At 41.8% G+C, this 19,706-nt stretch overlaps 1 protein-coding gene across 1 annotated transcript in view; it reads right to left on the reverse strand.

Annotated features, from left to right (window-relative positions):
- Positions 1–6,650, reverse strand: part of fam20cb (FAM20C golgi associated secretory pathway kinase b) — a 50,896-nt gene extending 44,246 nt beyond the window's left edge. The window contains exons 1-3 of the mRNA XM_046069624.1: positions 5,373–6,650; positions 4,902–5,077; positions 348–426 (exon numbers count right to left, since the gene is read on the reverse strand). Coding sequence (XP_045925580.1) covers positions 348–426; positions 4,902–5,077; positions 5,373–5,884 — 767 coding nt within the window. The 5' untranslated portion in view covers positions 5,885–6,650. The remainder of the gene's footprint in view (positions 1–347; positions 427–4,901; positions 5,078–5,372) is intronic.
- Positions 6,651–19,706: the final 13,056 nt, after the last annotated feature.

Raw genomic sequence — 19,706 nt, forward strand, 5'->3', positions numbered from 1 at the left:
GCAGAATGATGTCGGCCTTCAGTCGAATATCAAGGTTGTGCTGAAATGAAAGCAATTTGATATAGAGGGGAGAATGAGGAAATGAGATTGATGTTGAGAGGAGAATGAGTAGGTGGTGGAATGCAAAAAGGAAGTCAGTGGAGGTAGAAAGCTACATAGTTGGTGTTTTACGAAGAAATGGCACTTTACCACGATCCAAAACAGATTGCCTTTTCTTAAAGAGAGTGGCTCACACACTGAACAGGAGAGGAGGAGAGCGCAGTTTAACCAGAGGGACAACAGAGCGAGTGGGAACTATTTTTTAAACACATGAGATAAAATGCATTTTTTTACTTAAAAGCACTTACTTCATGGGTTTAAAGAGAGCTTGGCCGTAGTTCTGGAAGGTCATGATGAGCTTGAGCTGAGTGCCTCCAGACTTCATTGCTGTTGAAGTGAAACATACAATACTGCTATTAATAATACATTAACTGAAGGCAAATATAAATATTTTACTGCTACACAAAAGAAATGAGCTGTGGTAATGGGCTTAGTAGTTTGTGCTTTGACACAACTTAACCCACTGGAGTTTAGTTTTAGTTACACAACAAATTGGCCAATTTGACAGGCTAGATATTAGCTAGTGGTGTTAGCAAGTTATCCAGGCTGACCTTCAAAATTCAATCTAGCCAAACCAAATCTAGTTTTGAGGAATGCTAAGGACTGACCGTCCAACATTGTAATCAATCAATGACTGCCTTCAACTCAAAAAAGTTAAAGAAAAATGACTTAATTCAGATCTACAACAAATTATCATGATACATCAACTAATGATTAAAATAAAAGACAATAGTGAACATTGACCAGCGCATTCCCGAAGCTCAATGTGACATTTTAAATGGCTTGTTTAGTCCAACCAGCAGTCTAAAACAAGAAAATGTTTAAAGGCACAGTAATATAAAACAGCATTTTAAAGCTGACGATTCTTCCTAATAAATGACTTTGATTAAGTCCATGTTATTCATTTCAACTGAAAAGTGCTCTCCCTTAGTTATCGATCGTTCAGTGTCAGGAACCAGACTAACCAAAAGTCCATGCACATTATAAAATAGGACTATATTCTGTTCATATCAATTGTAATGTAATACTGACTGGCACTGATATGATTTTTAGAGACATTGTACACCTGAAACCTGAAACATCAATTCCCACTGCCATGTCGGAGAAGTGCATTATTGTGTGAGCTTGCAAATGTGCATAGACGTGTGTTTGTGAGTCTTTTTGTGTATGTGTGCGTGCATGAGTGCTGATGTCACAGTGTTTATTTGATGGGAAGGCAGAGTGAGGGGGTGAAGGACAGCCAGTGCTCGCATGACGCTGTTTACTTTCTCTGTGTATTCTTCTCTGGAGGGTCCATCTCGCTCTCTCTCTCTCTCTCTCTCTCTCTCTCTCTCTCTCTCTTTCTGTTTCTATTCATCCTTCATGTTTTCTCGCTCTTTGTATATGATAATACAGTCTAAAGGCACTCATGGGACTGGGCTCAGTGTTGGGGAGAGGACTATGTGGAGCTAGAATACAACGAAATTCTCAACAACAAAAAAGAGCAGTTTAGCCACTGTGTCTGTTCTTTCTTCAACTGATCGATTGAAAACAATGTTTTGGTGGCCTTTTGCCAAAGAATGATTTGCCTCAATCAATGTTCTCATTTATTTTTACATATGGGAATCATGAGGACAAGCAAAATGTTTACAGATAAAAAATGATCAATGTCTGTCTGACCTCACCTGCTGCTCTGTGAAGTCGCATGTGTCGGCGACATTTTAAATAAAAGCAAATCTAACTATAGGAGCTCACACATGCAGAACAGCTGTATACAGGGACCATGAATACAATTATTTCAACCTCCACTTAATTCAGACCGTATTTGTCGAGACTTCATGCTGCGGCAGTGTTTACCTCTGTCTCTTTTTGGGTTGTGCACTGCAGTCGTCAAAGTTACAGGCTTTCACTATCATCTTTAATAACATTTATCAAATCTGTTGCTTTTGCACACTATGTCTTCATTGATTAACGCTGCTCAAGAGAGGTTATAGTGTATAATACATCCAAGCACTCCTATCCTTGAGTCTACATAATAACCGGCTGCTATTGGCATCTATTGGTATTCTGCCCCAGGCCTGTGTTAAGGCTCTGTAATTACTGAGCCACCATGTATTTAGTTGGCTAGAAACGCTGAGAACTGCTTCCTCTATCCACCCAGCCTGAGAGACAGAAAGCAAGAGGGAGAAAATCTGAGATAATTGGAGAACATCTGGAGTCGAGAGACAGAAAAGAAATAAAGAAATTCTTCCTTTAATGACCAGACAGGGATGCTAGTTTATAAACAGCTAATCCTACTCCCAGATAAGCGTTTAATCTTCACTTTAGGCCAGTTACAGTTTTCTCATTGGCAGATGGACCTGAAATCTGCAATCACTTTTAACAACGAGCGCAAGATGGGCGACCTTGAGTCGACAAGCACTCTTGGAATGTGGGAGCCGGACTGTGCCAAAAAGAAACACAACTCCCCCAAAAAGAAAACAAAATGCAGAAATAGATTCCATATAACTGCCCCAGCATGGATTATTGACTCTGTCAGGTATCTACTTGCACTTGCAGCGAAGGCTTTGCGGCTTTCTGTAGAAAGCTAGATTTACCATGCGCCTGCCGATCAAATAAAAAGCGTTGGAGCTCGGTTTGAATCAAACCGTGATGTGCGTCTGTATGATCCCATGTATCTATACCAGGTGTTCTCTCAAGCTTGATGTACTCTACTGTGACACTTTGTGGGGGATACATGAGACAAGACTGTCCCGTTGTATTATTCCTTCAGCTATGTAAGGCAGGAGCGTGAAGGCTGATCAGATCCAGTGCTTGTTGTACGATAGCCTGCAGCTGACTTCCATCTCAATGCATCCTTGTGTGTGTGTTTGAGTGTGTGTTACCGTCGTCAGAGCCTGTGGCAGCAACGTGCACATGCTTCGTCACTTCCTCTAACTCTTCACTGTCAGAACCAGTTCCATTAAAGGCAAACATTTCCCTTTGGCCTAGTGTTACTACTGACACTTCTTACCTGTATGTTTTGTTTGAAAACATATAAATAGAGGTGCAGTCACGTCAGCAGCTTCTCTTTTCCAGATATTATGAATGAGACTGACAGGGCAATCAGTTGTATAGCCACGGCACACAGTGACTGAATACTAGTAAACTAATAAAACAGAAGACCAGAGGTGCGTCTTCTGAATGCTGTATTTTCTTTTTTTTACAAATCAGGGAAGATCTGAAGGGCCAAATTCCTTTCCAGAACAGAAGAAAAAACCCAATTATAGCTGCTGCAGCCCCAGCAGTGAGTCGGGGCCAGACATTTTGAGGAAGAAGAGGAAGAGAAGGAAGATGAAAAAAAAAAACAAGAAGAGCAAGACAAATGATAACTACAGGCGGGTCCATCAGCAGAACTGTCCAGACCAAAGTTATCATTAAACCCTGAAGTCATGCGTCTCTAAACCACACAGCACAATGCCTGAGTAGGCATTGGAGTGTTTATTCTGCATTATCCTGAACACACAACCAACCTTAGACATCAAGTGCAAGTCATGATCTTGTTGAAGTACCTGCCAAGTGAGAAGCCATAGATGGCTGCACACACATGACTTAAACAATCACCAGGGTTGGACGCAATGGCAGATTTCAAACTACTGTCAAAGATTCAGTTTTTAAGACAAAATTCTAAGAATGTGTGTAGTCCATTAAATTCAGATATTTTAAAATTCTGATATTTGACATCAAAATTTTGCAATTGTTTTTGCCATAAACACTGGAGATTTATTTGGCGAGAATTAGCAGTAGCTGTTCACAGTAAAACATTTTGATGCACTGTGGGCTAAATTTTTGATCATTCAAAGACCTGGCTGGAGGGCAGCCCGAAGATGCAGTGTGGCAAATTTGGTGTCAGTTGAGCAAATAATGTGCAAGAAGATAGGTTTACTTCATTTTACAGTTTTTGAGAAAAACAGTGTTATGGACATCATAATTCCTTTCAGCTCAAGGCATCTGAACATTTCTGCTCAACTGGGCCTATATTATGGTGAAAGTTGCAAAGTGCTAGCATGTACCAATGATTTGTTATGAACTGTCAAAGTTTCATACTTTGAAACCATCAGAACTTTGAGCCCCAATGCCAGTTGGACTGCAGCTATGCGCAAAGGTTTGGTTATTTCCTGGCATGGGAAGGCAGATTTCCTGTAGGAATAATAATAGTCCAGCCCCTTATAATGTCCATTATAAGTATGTTACATTGTTATAAAGATCGAGTGTTTACTGTTGTCTAAAGGCAAGGTTGTCTGACCACACACACACACACACACACACACACACACACACACCACCATCATTCTGATTGGGCTACTTGGAATAAGTCAAATCTGGCACCACTGCTGACACAGTTTCTCATATAGTCTTTAAACTGAACTCCGCACGCACACAGTCACCTCACGATTGGACAGCCAAAATGGCACAGGTTAAATCCATGAGAAGCCAATATCGATGTCAATCAGTAGAGAAGTGGCCTGTCAAAGAGTCCTTAATCAAGAATCACTAGTAGCTTGTTTATTATAGGCCGCCAACCAATGATGTGGCTTTGAAACTAGAAAGGTGGGTAAACTATTTAACCTCCAGCGGGTGTCATATGGCTAACAGGCACCAATATGAGCACGAATTTGACTATGCTAAAACCTCTAAAAATGTATGTTATGATGACTTGTGAAGCCTAAAAGAAGTGCAAACTGTGTTTTCAGAGTAAAGTGCAATTCTGACCCTCCATCTGCGCACAGAAGCCCTCCTGCTAGCTGCTGTTGCTGCCACCCCCCTGTTTCTTTATGACTCACCGACGCTGGTGATCCTCTGGGTGACCAAGTCTTTCAGGAGAGCATCAATGACCGGGTTGTGTCTGGAGTACAGCTCGTATCGATTAATCCCAATGTGGAAGCGGAGCCAGTTCGGGTAGGAGTCGGCCGTCAGCTCCCCTGTTGGGCTGAACTCGTCCACGTTGCCTTCATGATTCCTGGGCGAGGAGAGGAAGAGGAGGGGGATAAGTTGAAAAGCAGACAGAGGATTGTGAGGTTCTTACGAACAGAGTGACAGGTGTGCAACGGCTGAGGAGCACACATGCAGAATTACAATAATGTGATTAATAATTATTATTATTATGTGCACACTAAACTCTAAGCCCTTCCATGTGATGTTTTGATCTTTAGACAAATTATGAAATGTTTATTTTTAGCTTTTGTTGCATTAGATTTGATTGTGCTTTGCTTCAGGTTTACCCACACAACTGTCTTTATGAGCAAACACTTTACCATGCCTGATCCTCTGCTGCTTTGGGGTCAAATCTGATGTCCGTGTTGACGTTGAACAGCGTGTCCTCGTCTGTCAGAGGCGGCACGGATCTTTTATATAAGGGGTGGTCATAGAGAGCCGACAACCTTGAACCCTTAACCGGCATGTTCTTGGTCACCGTGGCGTCCTGGATGAACTGTCTCTTCCTGTCACCGCGTTGCTCGTGATGCTCAAGCCTCCTGAGAGCCTGTCTTTTGTCGCCTGTAACCGGGATCCTTTCCAGGGAGTGGGAGGAAACATTTGAGCTGGGCTCGTTGCTGAAGTCCTGGAGGATCCGCAGGGTGTGCTTGTTAGGCCAGCCCTGCTTCCCCCAGCTCTGGGGCTCCTCGCTCGGCGTGTGGGAGCATGAGCAGCCGCTGTTGCTGTGCCTCTCCAGCTTTGGTAACAAGTCTATCATTATGTGCATCGAGCATGCAATGAGGAACACCATGAGGATCAAGAACCGGAATTTGCGCAGAAGGATCATCTTCATGGTCTCCCTTTTGAGCAGATGTGAGTATTTACTGCAAATGATCAGCACGCAGATGAACAAGCTGACTACATCGCTGATGATGTTTATTAGACTGGACGCCAATCTAACGAAATATACATTAAACACGTAGGACCCATCTTCACTTGCCGTCTTGAGTAAAGGATTCAGTGTTCAGCCTTTGTATATTCAGCATCAGAGTCCTGCTTTATCAGCGCGGGGGTCCAGGCGAGATTTCAGAAGTGCAAAATCATCCGCAAGCGTCCAGGTAAAACAGGTCGAGTCGGTTCAGACCAGCGGTTGATTTGCGCAAGCCACATCCTCTTCACACTGCCTTTCTCCCCTCTCCTGTCTACCACCATATATTTGAGGGAGAATACATAGAAGCCGACAAGTGAGTAGGATCCAAAAGAAGCTGTGACACGCGGGGGAAACGATCCGTTAAACGTGCGTTTCCAAGATGTTCGAGGGCGCGCATCGGTCTCACCATCCAGCCTCTATCCGGGGAAGAGCAGACGTGGACCCGCTGGGACTTCGGCCCTGGGAAAAAAATGTAGGCAGCACTTCACATTTAAATGCTTTGAGGGAAAGTCCCCGAAAAGTAGTCGACGTGTGCGCTCTCATCCACCCAAGCGATCCAGGGTGCGTAATTCTGTCACGTCGAGTCACTTATCACCCGAGGCGAGCCTACGCAATGAATTGCACAGGTAACAGGAGACAGGAATCCTCCCGCAGGGGCCGGGCAACCTCCAGGAGTAAGGGAATAGGATAAGAGAATGCACCTCTTGTAGCGTGTGTGAATCCGGGTGGGTGTGTTAAATATGATGATGAAGCCAATACTAGATCCAGCCTTTGCGCAGCGTCACTGTGCGCAGATTGGCTGAGAGAGAGAGAGAGAGAAGCATAAACTGCTCGTCTGTATTTCAATAAATCTTCCCTGCACATCCCGGCTGCGCAAGAAGAGGGCGTCTTTTCACAGGGCAATATTCAGTCGGGCTCATAAGCAGCGGCAGAGCGGGCTATTCCCCCTGAAATTCATCTGCTGGAATCCCTATGAAATGTCTCCTCGGAGACGGCAGTCAATCCATCGATGATACATTAGACAGGCCTGTTAGACCGCTCATCAGTCTGAGGATCCACTTCCATCCTGCACTGCTGCCACTCAACCGCAATCACATCTTCAATAATGCTGAAAGGCTGCATGACATGAAAACCACAAAGCACATTTCTAAAGGAAAAAGTGACGTATGCATACGAGAAATAAATCGACTTTAGGCTTTTCTGCTGCTCTGACCTCTAACCTATATATAACACGTGGAGCATTTATAGGCTACCAAATCTCCATGCAGTCAGTGCACTAATGTTTCTAATTTACAGCTAATTGGCACAGCATTATGGCTGCATCCATGCATCCCAGTGGCCGTAAAGAGGCAGGGTAATAAACAGCTTGCATTTCATAGTGTGGCATATATGCATGAGTAACTGATCATGCTGTCTGTGATTACCTCCCTAGATTAGTTTATAATTAAAAAGAGGCCATGGGGTGGGGGGGTGGGGGGGCTGTTGTAATAACACAGAATAGATTCATAAGAGAGAAGAGTGGAGATGGCTTAAGATAGGCTCTATGGGGGGATTTACCCAGTGGAACAAAACATTAGTTGTGAATGTTAATGAAGCTGATATAGAGACAAAATTAAAACAGCAGCATAAAGATCTGCTAATCTGAAGCTCAAATTGTGTGTGTGTGTGTGTGTGTGTGTGTGTGTGTGTGTGTGTGTGTGTGTGTGTGTGTGTGTGTGTGTGAGATACAGCTGATTGGTTTGTTCCAGAAAGAAGCATCAGGTGTCAAGCAACTAACAATAGATTCAGCAAATCACTGCATTGTCTATTGTCTATCGTGTTTGACAGAGAAATGATTGTTATATTTCCCCTCAAGGAAGTATTGAAATTACTGTGTAACAGGGAGTGTAGGCTGCATACAAGGTACACTGACCACTGACATTTTGGGGCCCTTTAACAGTGACTAATTCCCAACAAAGCGAAAGGTCCATCAGATCGCCTCCTCTGGTGTTTGATGTCAGTGATAGCGCGAGTGTGGAAGACAAAGTGATGCTTGTTGCCTGTCCAGATCTCACGCCAGCCACTGTAGCCTGTGGCCTACTAGCCTGAGGTGAAACAAGCAGAGATGAATGTGTATTGATGTCAGTCAGACATGGATCACAGCAGTCATTGGGTCAGTGGTTCCTCACAAGGGCTGTCTTGTGCAATTGTAGCTGAGCTTTTCTTGAGGAATCCACGGGACTACTTGATGTTCTCGCTCTCTCGCTGTTGGGCTGACACGTCAACACGTTTCCATTTTTTTTACTCTAATTTTATGTGCTGTCAAATGACATTAGTGCTTCAGATCTGGTAATGGAAGTGGACTGTTGTGAGATGACAATTTACAACTCCAAATTAATGATCTCACTCCATTGCTGGGCAGAAATGCAAACTATCATGACAAAGCACAGTGCGAGAAAACAACAAATCCACAGACAAACGGATGCAACTCTGGAGTTTTCTGGTGTCCCATTTCAGCCTTTGAAAAGGGACATTAATATTTTCTATGGCCAAGCCTTTTTCTACAGAGCCCCCTCTGATCAAAATCTCTGACATAACAGGCTGAGTGAGAAACGCCATCCTCCGATATCCCATGTGACAACAGTATTAAAAGCACCCAGACCTTGTACAGACAAGATCAGGAGGAGGAGGAAGAGGGCAGGGTATCCTAACAGATAGCTGACTACAGCACAGGTCGTAAATACACAAGATTTATGTCCTCTACACTTCACAGTGTCTCTCAGTGAGATAGCAAAGGGGATAGCAAGATAACACTATCCATGTTCCCTATCTGCACTCTCACACTGAAAGGTGAGGTTTGCTACTGTACAAATGCCAAATAGATTCAGGCAAGTGGTGATTCAAGTCAAAATGAAAAATGAAAAAACGTTCATTTAGTTTGCTGATATTCCATATCATAAGATACCTTTATTTAAAAAGGAATGACAGTTTTATATATCAAAATACCCTAACTTTTTTCTTGTTGCTGTTTTTGCTTGATTTTTCTTAATCTTTAGTGGTGACCTCATGGCTGACTAAACAGGTTTGGTTGCATTCAGCATTTCTTAACTTCTAAAGACTTTTGAAAAGGTCCCTTGCTGGATTATGTCTCACTTTAACTTCTTGTTTAAGATATGATAACATGGATCTTTATTGATCTCCCAGAGGGGAGAATTCAATTTGATACAGCAGCACAAGAGAATGTCGTAAAAAGCAGGTTTGTATCAAATTATAGACAAGACACCACAAAAAGCATGTTTTTTTTGTTTTTGTTTTTTTTTTTGTTGTCACTTTAGGTTCAGCTGTGGGATAGATGGTTACAATTATCATATGATTTCTGCAGCAGTTGTAACCATGGCAGCATTCGGCAAATTGTACATTAAAAGGCTTTTGAAAGGTACATTTAGTTAAAATGAAATGTGAAAGTCACCCTGAAGCTGCACGGAAATAAAATGCTGACAGTTGTTTATTATTGTAAGAAAAAAAAACTGACGGCGGGTTGGACTGGAGGCATGGACTTCTCTGCTTTACATCCCTCCATTGTTTACTTCATGCATCCCTCTGTATCGCCAGCGTTCCATATGTATTGTCTGAGTAAATTCATTTGTCTGAATTTGCCCTTGGCGTGACCACAGCTGAGTGGGGAACAAGACTAATTTCCATCCCTGAACAGCGCCGCACTCACTGCATCTGATACGGCACATTTGAATGGATATTACAGATAACAATGCCCTCTGTTGGCCCCAATAAGCCTCACGCCCCGCTCTCGCTGCTCCTTCGTCTCCTCGACCCTCCTACTTCTCCTCTTTCAGGCTCTCCTCACCTATATTTACAGTTGCTCAGTTCAGAAGCCTGATGTGTAAACACAGACATGTTTAAACTGAATGATAATCACTTCTGTAAAAGCAACAGTAATCACAGGTGACCTGGTGACAGTTTGAAATCATCAGACTTTCTGAATGGTTCTCACCCAAAGTGGCTCTTATTTTGTTTTCACTGCATGGCTGTTCTTGATACTGTTTGTATTCTTTTTTTATCCCTTTTCATCTATTTCCTTATAATGTTTGAATGAATGATGCGCCTTTTGTTTACACAATTATCAATTGTGGGTGTCAGCACAAAGCAAAGTTGACATTCTGCTTGATTGCATATTACGGACGAGTGAGAGAGATGTGTGTTCTCTTTGTGATCATTACATTGTTCTTACTTACAGAAGGATAGAAGTTGTTGATAAAAATAATTGGAATCTCATTTAGAAGAAATGTAATGTTCATAGAGAATTCATTGTTAGTCAAGATGATGCCCGAGGGCTTAAAAAAACACATGTTGGCAGTGCTTTAGAGATCAGTAGCTCTACACCAGTATTAGTGTATCTACAAAATATACACTGTATTCCTTCATAAATAATAATGAAAAAAACAAAACATTTAAGTGGGCTGTTTTGTTCTCATTAGTAAAATCACAATCAGTGAGTTGATGACTAAAGCTACCTGCAGCCTATATTTTTATGCCAGTAAGTGGAGCACAACTTCACACAAAAAAGTATATACTATAAATTAAATGTAAAAACAAACAAACAGTGAAAAAAAATAAAATGTCTAGACATCAGTTGTTTCCTCTTAATATATTTTCTGGCAGGGTGCAAACGTAACATGAAGAAACTCACTATCAACACGGCTAAAAGTCAGTCATACAGCATAGCCAAGCTATCAGCTCTATAGGGCTGTACTTAGGTATCATGTTTACCATGTTTACCATCTTAGTTTGGCATGTTAGCATTTCATGGAAACCAGCCAATAGTTGTTGAGATATTTTACTTAAAACCAAAAATGTCAACCTCATGGTAGCGCTATGGGAAAAGTCATGAGACCGACAAAGTAGTAGGATTCATCCTCTGAGAACCATGAATGTCTAAAAATGTTGTGCCAATCCATCAAATAGACAGAGATATTTCACGGTATAAGTAAAAATGTTGTCCTGTTGGTGGCGCTAGAGGAAAAGTTATTAGGATTCATCCTCTGGGAACCATAAAAGTCTGAACAAAACTTCAGGGCAATTCATGCAACAGTTGTTAGAAAATTGTGGTTTGGCTGACCAAACGACACTGCTATTCCTAGGGCTTGGCACTAGTGTGGCTGAAAACCCAGGCAAATTAAAATTGTGGGTACAGTTCCTAAGGGTATGACTTCCTCATTTCAGTCATATCAGCAACCAGGAAACTGATTTCCTCATCTAAACCCAGAGGAAATGAATGAAGGACCAAAAAGAATGATGTAATCTAAAGCTGCCCACATTATACCAAATATCTAGAAAGTGGAAAAGAAAGGAAAGGATGCTTGTTCCACCTCGAATCAGGACTCTTAAGTGGTGATACAGGCTCCCCAGGGTCATCTCTTAAACATCTTAAAAGCCCAGACTGTCTGTGGCTATAATAAGATGTTATTGAGAAGAGTTCTCCTGACCCTGTCTGCCTCCCCCTGCTATCAGACAGGACTGACTCTCCTTGCTGCTCCACCTTGGGGTTATTTTTAAGTCTGTTTGGGAGGCACACGGTCAGCACTATACTTACCCAGGTATATGTCTGGTTTGGCTTGTGTGTGTTAGTGTGTTAGTTCAAACTCTGAGAAGTGTGTACAACGAGAGAGGGAGAGAAAGCACTGGGTAAATGAGTGTTTGGGGTTTGAACAAGAGTGTGTGTGTATGCCTGTGGGTGGATACCTGGGTCACTAGGTACAGTGATCAGTGTGTTTTGGGGCAGCTGCATCCAACCAGAGGCCTTTGCTGTGTTTGTCCTGCTGGCTGCCCTATAATCCTATAATTAGAGGTTGGGCAAACCACTTTAATGAAGGCTGGCTTGGATGGATGAGTGTTCCTGTTTGGATCATTGCAGCATGTGTTTATTTTAGAGTGTGGCTCTGTCGACCACCAGCAGGCCTCTCCAGCATGGCGCTCACTGCTCAGGTCCACATATAGCAGTGACCCTCAGCACCCTTCTCAATCCACGACAAATAACAGTCATCTGTGGCCAATTTGCTTATCAACTTTTACTCTGATTGCCTGAGATGCTCCCTGACCTGTAGACTCACCTTTGAAATGATGCTGTATCATCAGGAGGCCAAAGCTTTTTAAAGGAGTAATTCAACATTTTGGGAAATATGTTTATTTGCTTTCTTGCTGAGAGTTAAATGAGAAGATTGACTGACGGATCATGTCTGTATGGTAAATATGATGCTACCATCATGATTAGCTTGGTTTAGCATAAAGACTAGACTGCCTCTATCCAAAGAAAGCACAATCCACCTACCAGTAAGTTACATCTTGTTTGTTTGACCAATCAGTTATTCATCAAACATCAATCATTTTATCTGTGTGAATACATTCTGTGTGCATTTGTCTTTGAAAATTTGCTTGCCTCAAATTTCCCCTTAAGGCATGAATTAAGTAGTCTGAATTGAATCTTTATGCCTTGAGCTAAGCTAATATCTTTATTTAAGCTCAGCTAACCATCTTTTTTTAAGCTAAGCTAACCGTCTTGTATTTGTAGCTTCATATCTAATGGACAGACAGCCAATAAGAATGATGTCAATCTTCTCATCTAACTTTAGGCAAGGAAATTGTTGTGGGGACAGCCCGGCTGACGGTGAGTGTCCTGGTTTTCTCTCATTTTATTTCTCCCACTGTTTTGTTCTCCTGTATTCTGCCTGCCTCCCTGTGTCTACTCCCCTGCGTGTTCTCCTCCTCTCTCTCTCCCTTCGCTCCTGAGCCCATTTTATAACAGAAATAAGCGTGTCTCCCAAAATTTCAGTTGCTGTTATACCAAAACACAAAACCCAAGTGTTTTAAGTTAGCACTGAATACAAATTTGACAATTAAGCTTTTATGCTTTTATTTTTTATTCAGCAAAAATACCATACAGTCCCTGATTCCAGCTTCTAAAATGTAAGGATTTGCTGCCTTTCTCAGTTTTATATTGTCGTAAACTGAATACCTTCAGGGGTTTCAACAGCTGGTTGGACAAAACAAGTTATTTGAAGATGTAATGGCCATTTTTCACATTTTTAAACAATATTTTATACATACAGATGAATCAATAATGAAAACAGTCTGTAGTTGCACCCCAATTTTCTCAGTTTAATTTAAAATTTAATTTAAAGTTTAAGGCTATGGCACCTCTTCCTCTGTACCTTTTATTCTCAGCGCTGTTTTTCCACATGCCCACATATTCAATTTCATGCAATATTTTAGAATTAATCACTGTAACCACCATTTCAGTAAAAAACATTCTTATCGTGTGACATGCTCCTTTTGCTAAACAAATTTTTGCTCTCCCTACACTTTTACATGACCCTTCTTACAGATATCATCTCACAAAATCAACATTTATATTAGAACATTTTATGGGTTTAGTCCAGACCGCTTTCACAAGTAGAGGGTGTGCCGCAAGAACAAAACCTCATGTTGGGACCTGAAAAGGATAATAACATCCTGATGGCTTGAAAATACTGAAATCTCACTATTAATCCATTGGTCTGCTCGGCTGAGACATGTTTGGGTTGCTAAATGCAGTGGGAGTGGAGGAATCGCTCGCAGGAAAATCTTAACAGTTATGACAGCTGAGCTAAAATAGAGCTAAATGGGGACAGATCCTGAAGTTGTTAAGTAATAATGAGAGAGAAAAAGAGGTATCTCAAAGAGTTGAGTCAGGGCCAACGCCATTAGGAGAATGATGTATGAACCTATTCCATCCGGGATACTCATAGTTGACAATGCACATGTACACACACACACATACACGCACACACACACCTGTCTCCTGACTGCTGACTTTGCAACTCATGCCTCCCTCTTCTTAGGATGTCTCCACCTCTTCATCTTTTGCTTCATCTCTTTTCAAAACACTCCCAACTGTACCTGACCTGTCATGAGGATCCTCTCCTCTCCTCTCCTCTGCTCTGCTCTCCTCTCATTATATTCTTATTCCTTCTTTTTCCTCATATTATCAAAAACCTGCTTTCCTCTTCCTTTCGCTCATCCCCTGGCGTGTCAACAAAGTCCCACTCCTGTCAGCCAGAACCACACAAAATGTCTGCATAAACACAGAGGTAGTGGGCTGTACTTGGCTACACTGCCTTGGCTTCTCAGTGTGTTGTGTGTGTGTGTGTGTGTGTGTGTGTGTGTGTGTGTGTGTGTGTGTACTCACTTGCGGATGACTGTGTAGGAGGATAACCGGTCATGGTGACACAGTAAAAGAGGCACTTGTCTTTGTTTTTCTTGTGGATGTACAAGTCTGGCTTTAGACTCATACACAGCGTGGAACCACAAAGCTTCCACAAAGCCACAAAACTGCAGTTAGAGTTATTTCAATGGATAAAATGTATTTGTAGGATATTGTTTCAGCAAGTTATTGTGCTTCTGGGTCATAAAGCCATACAAAAACACTTAAACAACTTTTATATTGTTGCCCCTTTTATGATAGTTTTGTACATCTGTTCAACCAAATGGCCACTGATCAATGATGAATTGAACAACAATGCACCATTCACTCAAGGGTCTGTTTTACTGCCAACATTTTACTTGCTGGCTTGCAGTTGTATCAAGATAAACTTTGTGTTAGAGTGCCTTGTTGCAGGAAATTCTAGCATGTAAGTAAAGGGAGAATTACCTTCTTTGTTACCGTAATTCAGAAGGCCACTAGACGAGTGGTGTGTACAGTAAGTGGGGAGGGATTTAGGTACTAATCTGACCCCAGTCTTACAATCAGGTGTAGAGCTGCCAGTATACTCCATCACAACTGCTTGTCAGATGGTGAAATAGCTTTGGAAACCCCCTACCCCGCACACCATGCCAACTTTGCAATTGTAGAGGCAGTGTCTGTAACTTTCTTTCCCAAATTTCGTCACGTCTCCCTGCCTTTCAACCAACCTTCAATCAGATGTCTTACACATCAGATTTCTGATGGGGTTGGACAACACATTGTGCAAAATTCTTATTTTCGAGTATACTGCAACCCTTAGAATGTGTATTGCAAGCCTTTGGTTCTGAGTGTGAATAACTGCAGTGTGTAGGTGTGAACATGTATTTGCAAATGTGTAAACACAGTTTTTTGCTAGCCAACCATGGCCATTGTTGTCGGTGTCTCTTCTGTAGTCTCTTCCAAATAGGTTCTATATTTACCTGTTGGTTCTGCCTGTCTGTCAGCAAGAGTCTACAACGATGGTAGGAGATCTGTGAGGCTGTACTCACTCGGCACAGCAGTATTTTGAGTTACATGCTGACATCAGCATGCTAACATGCTCAAAACGACAATGCTGTTTGGCAGGGCATAGCAGGGATATCTACCATGATAACCATCGCTCAACGTGTTAGTATGCAAACATTCGCTACTTAGCACTAATGAAAAAATAAAGCTACAAACAAATTGACCTGATGAGGGTGGTAGAGGAAAAGTCAGGGGATCAGACAAGTTATTACTGTTTATCCTGAGGGGAACATGAATGTCATAGCAGCATATTCCACAGTTGTCCAGACATTTCACTAAAACTAAAAAAGAAATGTCAACCTCATGGTTGGTGCAAGATAAAAAGGCAGAGGATCACCAAAGTCATTACTAGGCATCCTGTGGGGACCATGGATATTGGTACAAAATGTCATGGAAATCCATCCAATAGCACAATAGTTGAGATATTTCAGTCTGGACCAAAGGGTTGGACCGACCAACTGACATTGCCAATGCCACTGCCACCCCCAGAGCAAATTGGTGAAATAAACAATTGGTTAGTTGATCCAAATCTGGTATTAATTTCAATTTAAATGAAAAAGATGGAGAAGGCTTCAATGTTGGTGGATGTTTGCTTCATAGTTCCAATTACATTTTGTTTCTATTGCTGTTGCTCTTTTTGTTTTGTAGGGCACTTTGTTATCCTATTTTTTAAAGGCTATATAACTATGCTTAAATGTTAAAATGGCGTGTTTTAAAGGAAGATGCACACAGAGCAGCCACAGAGCTAAAGGGCACTATAAATACAAAAGACACAGGTTGCATTTCTGACATCAACCGAGTGTTAGATGCCCATCTATATTCACGACAATCAAAAGGTCAAAGCGTTGTTCTGACATTCTCTACACCTTTGGAGCTCATATCCCCCTGCCGGGTTGTTGAAATGTTATTGTAACAGAGAGGATAGCTGGACAGAGCCCAGTATGGCACGGGGAGTGTGTATCCTGAATGGAGTTTCCATGGGATTTGGAGAGGCTTGACCTTTCAGTGATAGCCTCAATGTGAGGTACTTTCCCCTCAGGGTAAAAAGAAAAGGCGCGTCCACTGTTTTCCTCCCCTGAATGGGAGCTTTATTGAACGGGGAAGTGAGAGAAAGAAGGGCTGTTTCTCCTCAACTTTCCTTATAGAATGTCGGGCAAAATTGTAAAGATAAAGTCTGACCCTCATCCATTTCTCAACCTGAAGAGCAAACAGATTTTTTTCTATTGCAGAAATAGTCTCACCATGCAAATGCATAAGGGATGGCAAGTGTATTAAAATTTTAAACCATTCAGGGAATGGGACTTACTGTACTCCAAAGTACTTCAATGCCGCGTGATATGAGCCATGAAACATGCATGCCTTTATGTCTGTCCTTTGTGCATTCATAATTGTATTGTTTTTGTGGTTTTATACTGCAGTTTACAGGATGATCCTTTATGATATCTACTGCAACATAGGCGTTGGAGGATATGATCAGTTGGAGTAAAATACGACAAACCTTGAATTATTATTGCCTCATAAAACACATACATAGATCAGACTCCATCTCTGCTAACACTATCAAATGGACAACGCATGCAAGACCTCTGCCGTCTGTGTTTTTGCCATTCAAAGGACGTCTTATTTCCCTCAAGACTGCAGTGACTAAAGCCCCTTGCCTTTATGTTAGATATTGAACTGTTAATAGATCAATACACTCAGGAACACGCCTTGGCTTTATCCTCTTAACCCACAGGACTCGTCATCTGTCAGGTGAAACGTTAAAGTGTATAAAATGTTAATTTCTCAGCATGACAACAGATATTTTCTCTTTGAAATGGTTTCATATGCTGGAGGGGGTTGGACTGTCTAAACCTATAAAAAACATATAATCCTTCACTTGAATTTAAAACATAAGATGGGGTTTTCACATGACAACAGCAAAATGTAAAAGAGCTTTGAAATGAAACTCTGGTGAATAAGCTGTGCTCATAATGTATGTGTTTTAATAATCCCATTTAGTTCAGCATAAAGGCCGCACAAACCTGCACTGGAATCAGTTTCTGTCTCTTTACCTCCCCTCCCACCTCTCATTCCTACATTCCACTTTTCCATCCCCAGTCCCTCTAAAAACAAAAGCTCTGTGTCTTTGTGCGTAAAAGACAAAAGCTCTGTTGTAATAGGTGGTGGTTTTGCGGTGGCCAGGGCAGGTGGCCGGCTGTGATTGCATTAGACTGATGATGAGCTTGAAACACCAGAGGAGCAGAAAAAGGCAGAGGGTTTGTTTCCTAACACCTGCCTGCGGTTTCCCAGTAAAAAGAAAAAAGAAAAAATGAAAAGAAAAACCTCTGAACTATGTGAGGTACAGAATGGTTTGAGGGAGGGGATAGAGGTGGGATTAAATGTGCAGACTCAGAAAAGAGTCAGATGAAGCTGAGATAGATATGATGATGGGAATGTCAACATGAAGGGAAAAAGCAAAAGATGAAATCAGTATCAGTATTTCCTGATTTTTTATTCTGATCAAATGGCAACACACTGCAATGCTAATTTTCCTCTGAACAGAAAGCAAAAATTAAAGCCTCAATTTTCTGTTTTCCCCAGATTACTGGGCCTCAGTGTATCTCAGTGATTTCCCCCTATCTGATTCCCTGTTGTCTGAGCTCCCACCTGCCTGCCTGGGCTTTTTGCCGGAGCTTTGTTGGGCCGCTTAATACCTGTGGCCGATCTTAAACCGGTAAAAGGCTTTCTCTCAGGCCTCCCACCGCATTTCATTTCCTTCCACCGACGGCTCTTCACTGACAAGACGCAACTTGAACACTAAAAGGCAAAGGATGAATACAGGGTATTAAGAAAGGTGGTTCAGATGGTTTGCTATGAGCCACCAAGGTATTATGGTCTGTGTAGAACAAGGATGGACAAGTTCAGGGTCTTCTTTTGAATCCCAAATGGTCCAGGCTGCAAGACAAAGGTCTAGCCGATGGTCTCCGAACTCTTTCAATGGATTCAGAGCTCCTTGTTCTCCATCAGCCAGATATACACAACTAGCAATCACCCAAAAATAGGTTTGAAATGGTTCTCGGCAGGGCTCATATTTGCTGCTTGTTTGTTGAACATAATAGAGTCAGGGCCCTGTTCGGTTCTGTGCCACAGACTTTCAAAGAGGATTGAATTCAAAGGAGTGCCTACAGCGTCCAGTGCATCTCAGAGCAATGGATGCTGTGCCAAGGTAAATACGGTGGAAAGCCAGCTGATTTGTAACAGCATTCACATAAATGGATACTACTCTACCACTGAAAAGCAGAGTCTGTGTACAATGACAAATTCAAACCAAGCGTAGATGTACTCTGTGGCCAGTGATCACAATCAGGCCCGAAGACACTAATACCTTCTGTCTCTATTTGTCAGTTAGCCCACTTTAAATTAAGGAAAGCAAGGGAAAACAATCCAGGGCCTCCGAATAGATTGTGGTCAAATGAGGGTAAAAAAGTAAATTGGATTACTAGTCTTCAATCATTCAATCCCACTATTGATCGCCAGCCAGAGGAAATATCTGGAGGGCTGCTGCAGTATCCAAAGTGAGACTGATTGGGAAAATGGGACGGACAGGAGCTGATTTAGTTGATGCATCCAATCGCTTTTGAGTTCCACAAACACACAGTAGCCTCTGAACTCTGTTAACCCCTGAAATACACACAGGTATACAAAATAAATTTAAAGTGAGACTAGGCAACTTATGAAAGAAGAAATAGCACATTCATTCTCTAAAAAATTTGAACTTGCAACCTTGGTCAATTCACTACACTCATTACACAGCATTTGCTTAGTATGATCAGTAGGTGGCTAATATGGGCTAAATTTAGGTTCATATCTCTCTGACTTTTTTTACTTGTGCTACTCTTATACTATGTTTTAGCATTTTGCATTATTTCATTTTTGCACTTGAGGCCACAATGGCCACTTTTCAGTTATAGAACATCCAGTCATGCAGGAACACATTACTTAGTGACACATTACAGTAAAGTGATTACTGTTTTTAATTTGATTTTGGTAATTACCGCACTGTTATGAATCTCAATAACACTCTGTTACTTAGATAATTTGGGCATCAGCTTGATTGTTGCCTTATACCAGTAGTTTGATGGAGGGTTGTTATGAGCTTGGTTCATGCTCGTTCACTCGTGTGCTACGTAATTGTGTTGATTTCAGGCTGGGAGTTCTCAGCTGGATTGCTAACGTTCACCAATGTAAAGCCTACATTCAGGAATCAGATGGGTTTAGTTCAGCACTGAAGAGAGTGTGAAGCCAGAGGCTTCACTGTGATAACAGGGTTCCTAGAGTGTTCTGTGCAGTCCCTGAGGCTAACGTTAAGCTAGCTGGTCAGTCGATACCTCTAAACCGTAGGCTGGCTGCTTGTTAAACCACATCTCATTTTCTATTTCACCTGTTCAATACAGTGTGTGATGGGTGTTCGGGATTTGCTGTTTG

Source organism: Micropterus dolomieu, linkage group LG14 (genome assembly GCF_021292245.1).
Source record: "Micropterus dolomieu isolate WLL.071019.BEF.003 ecotype Adirondacks linkage group LG14, ASM2129224v1, whole genome shotgun sequence".
Taxonomy (NCBI): domain Eukaryota; kingdom Metazoa; phylum Chordata; class Actinopteri; order Centrarchiformes; family Centrarchidae; genus Micropterus; species Micropterus dolomieu.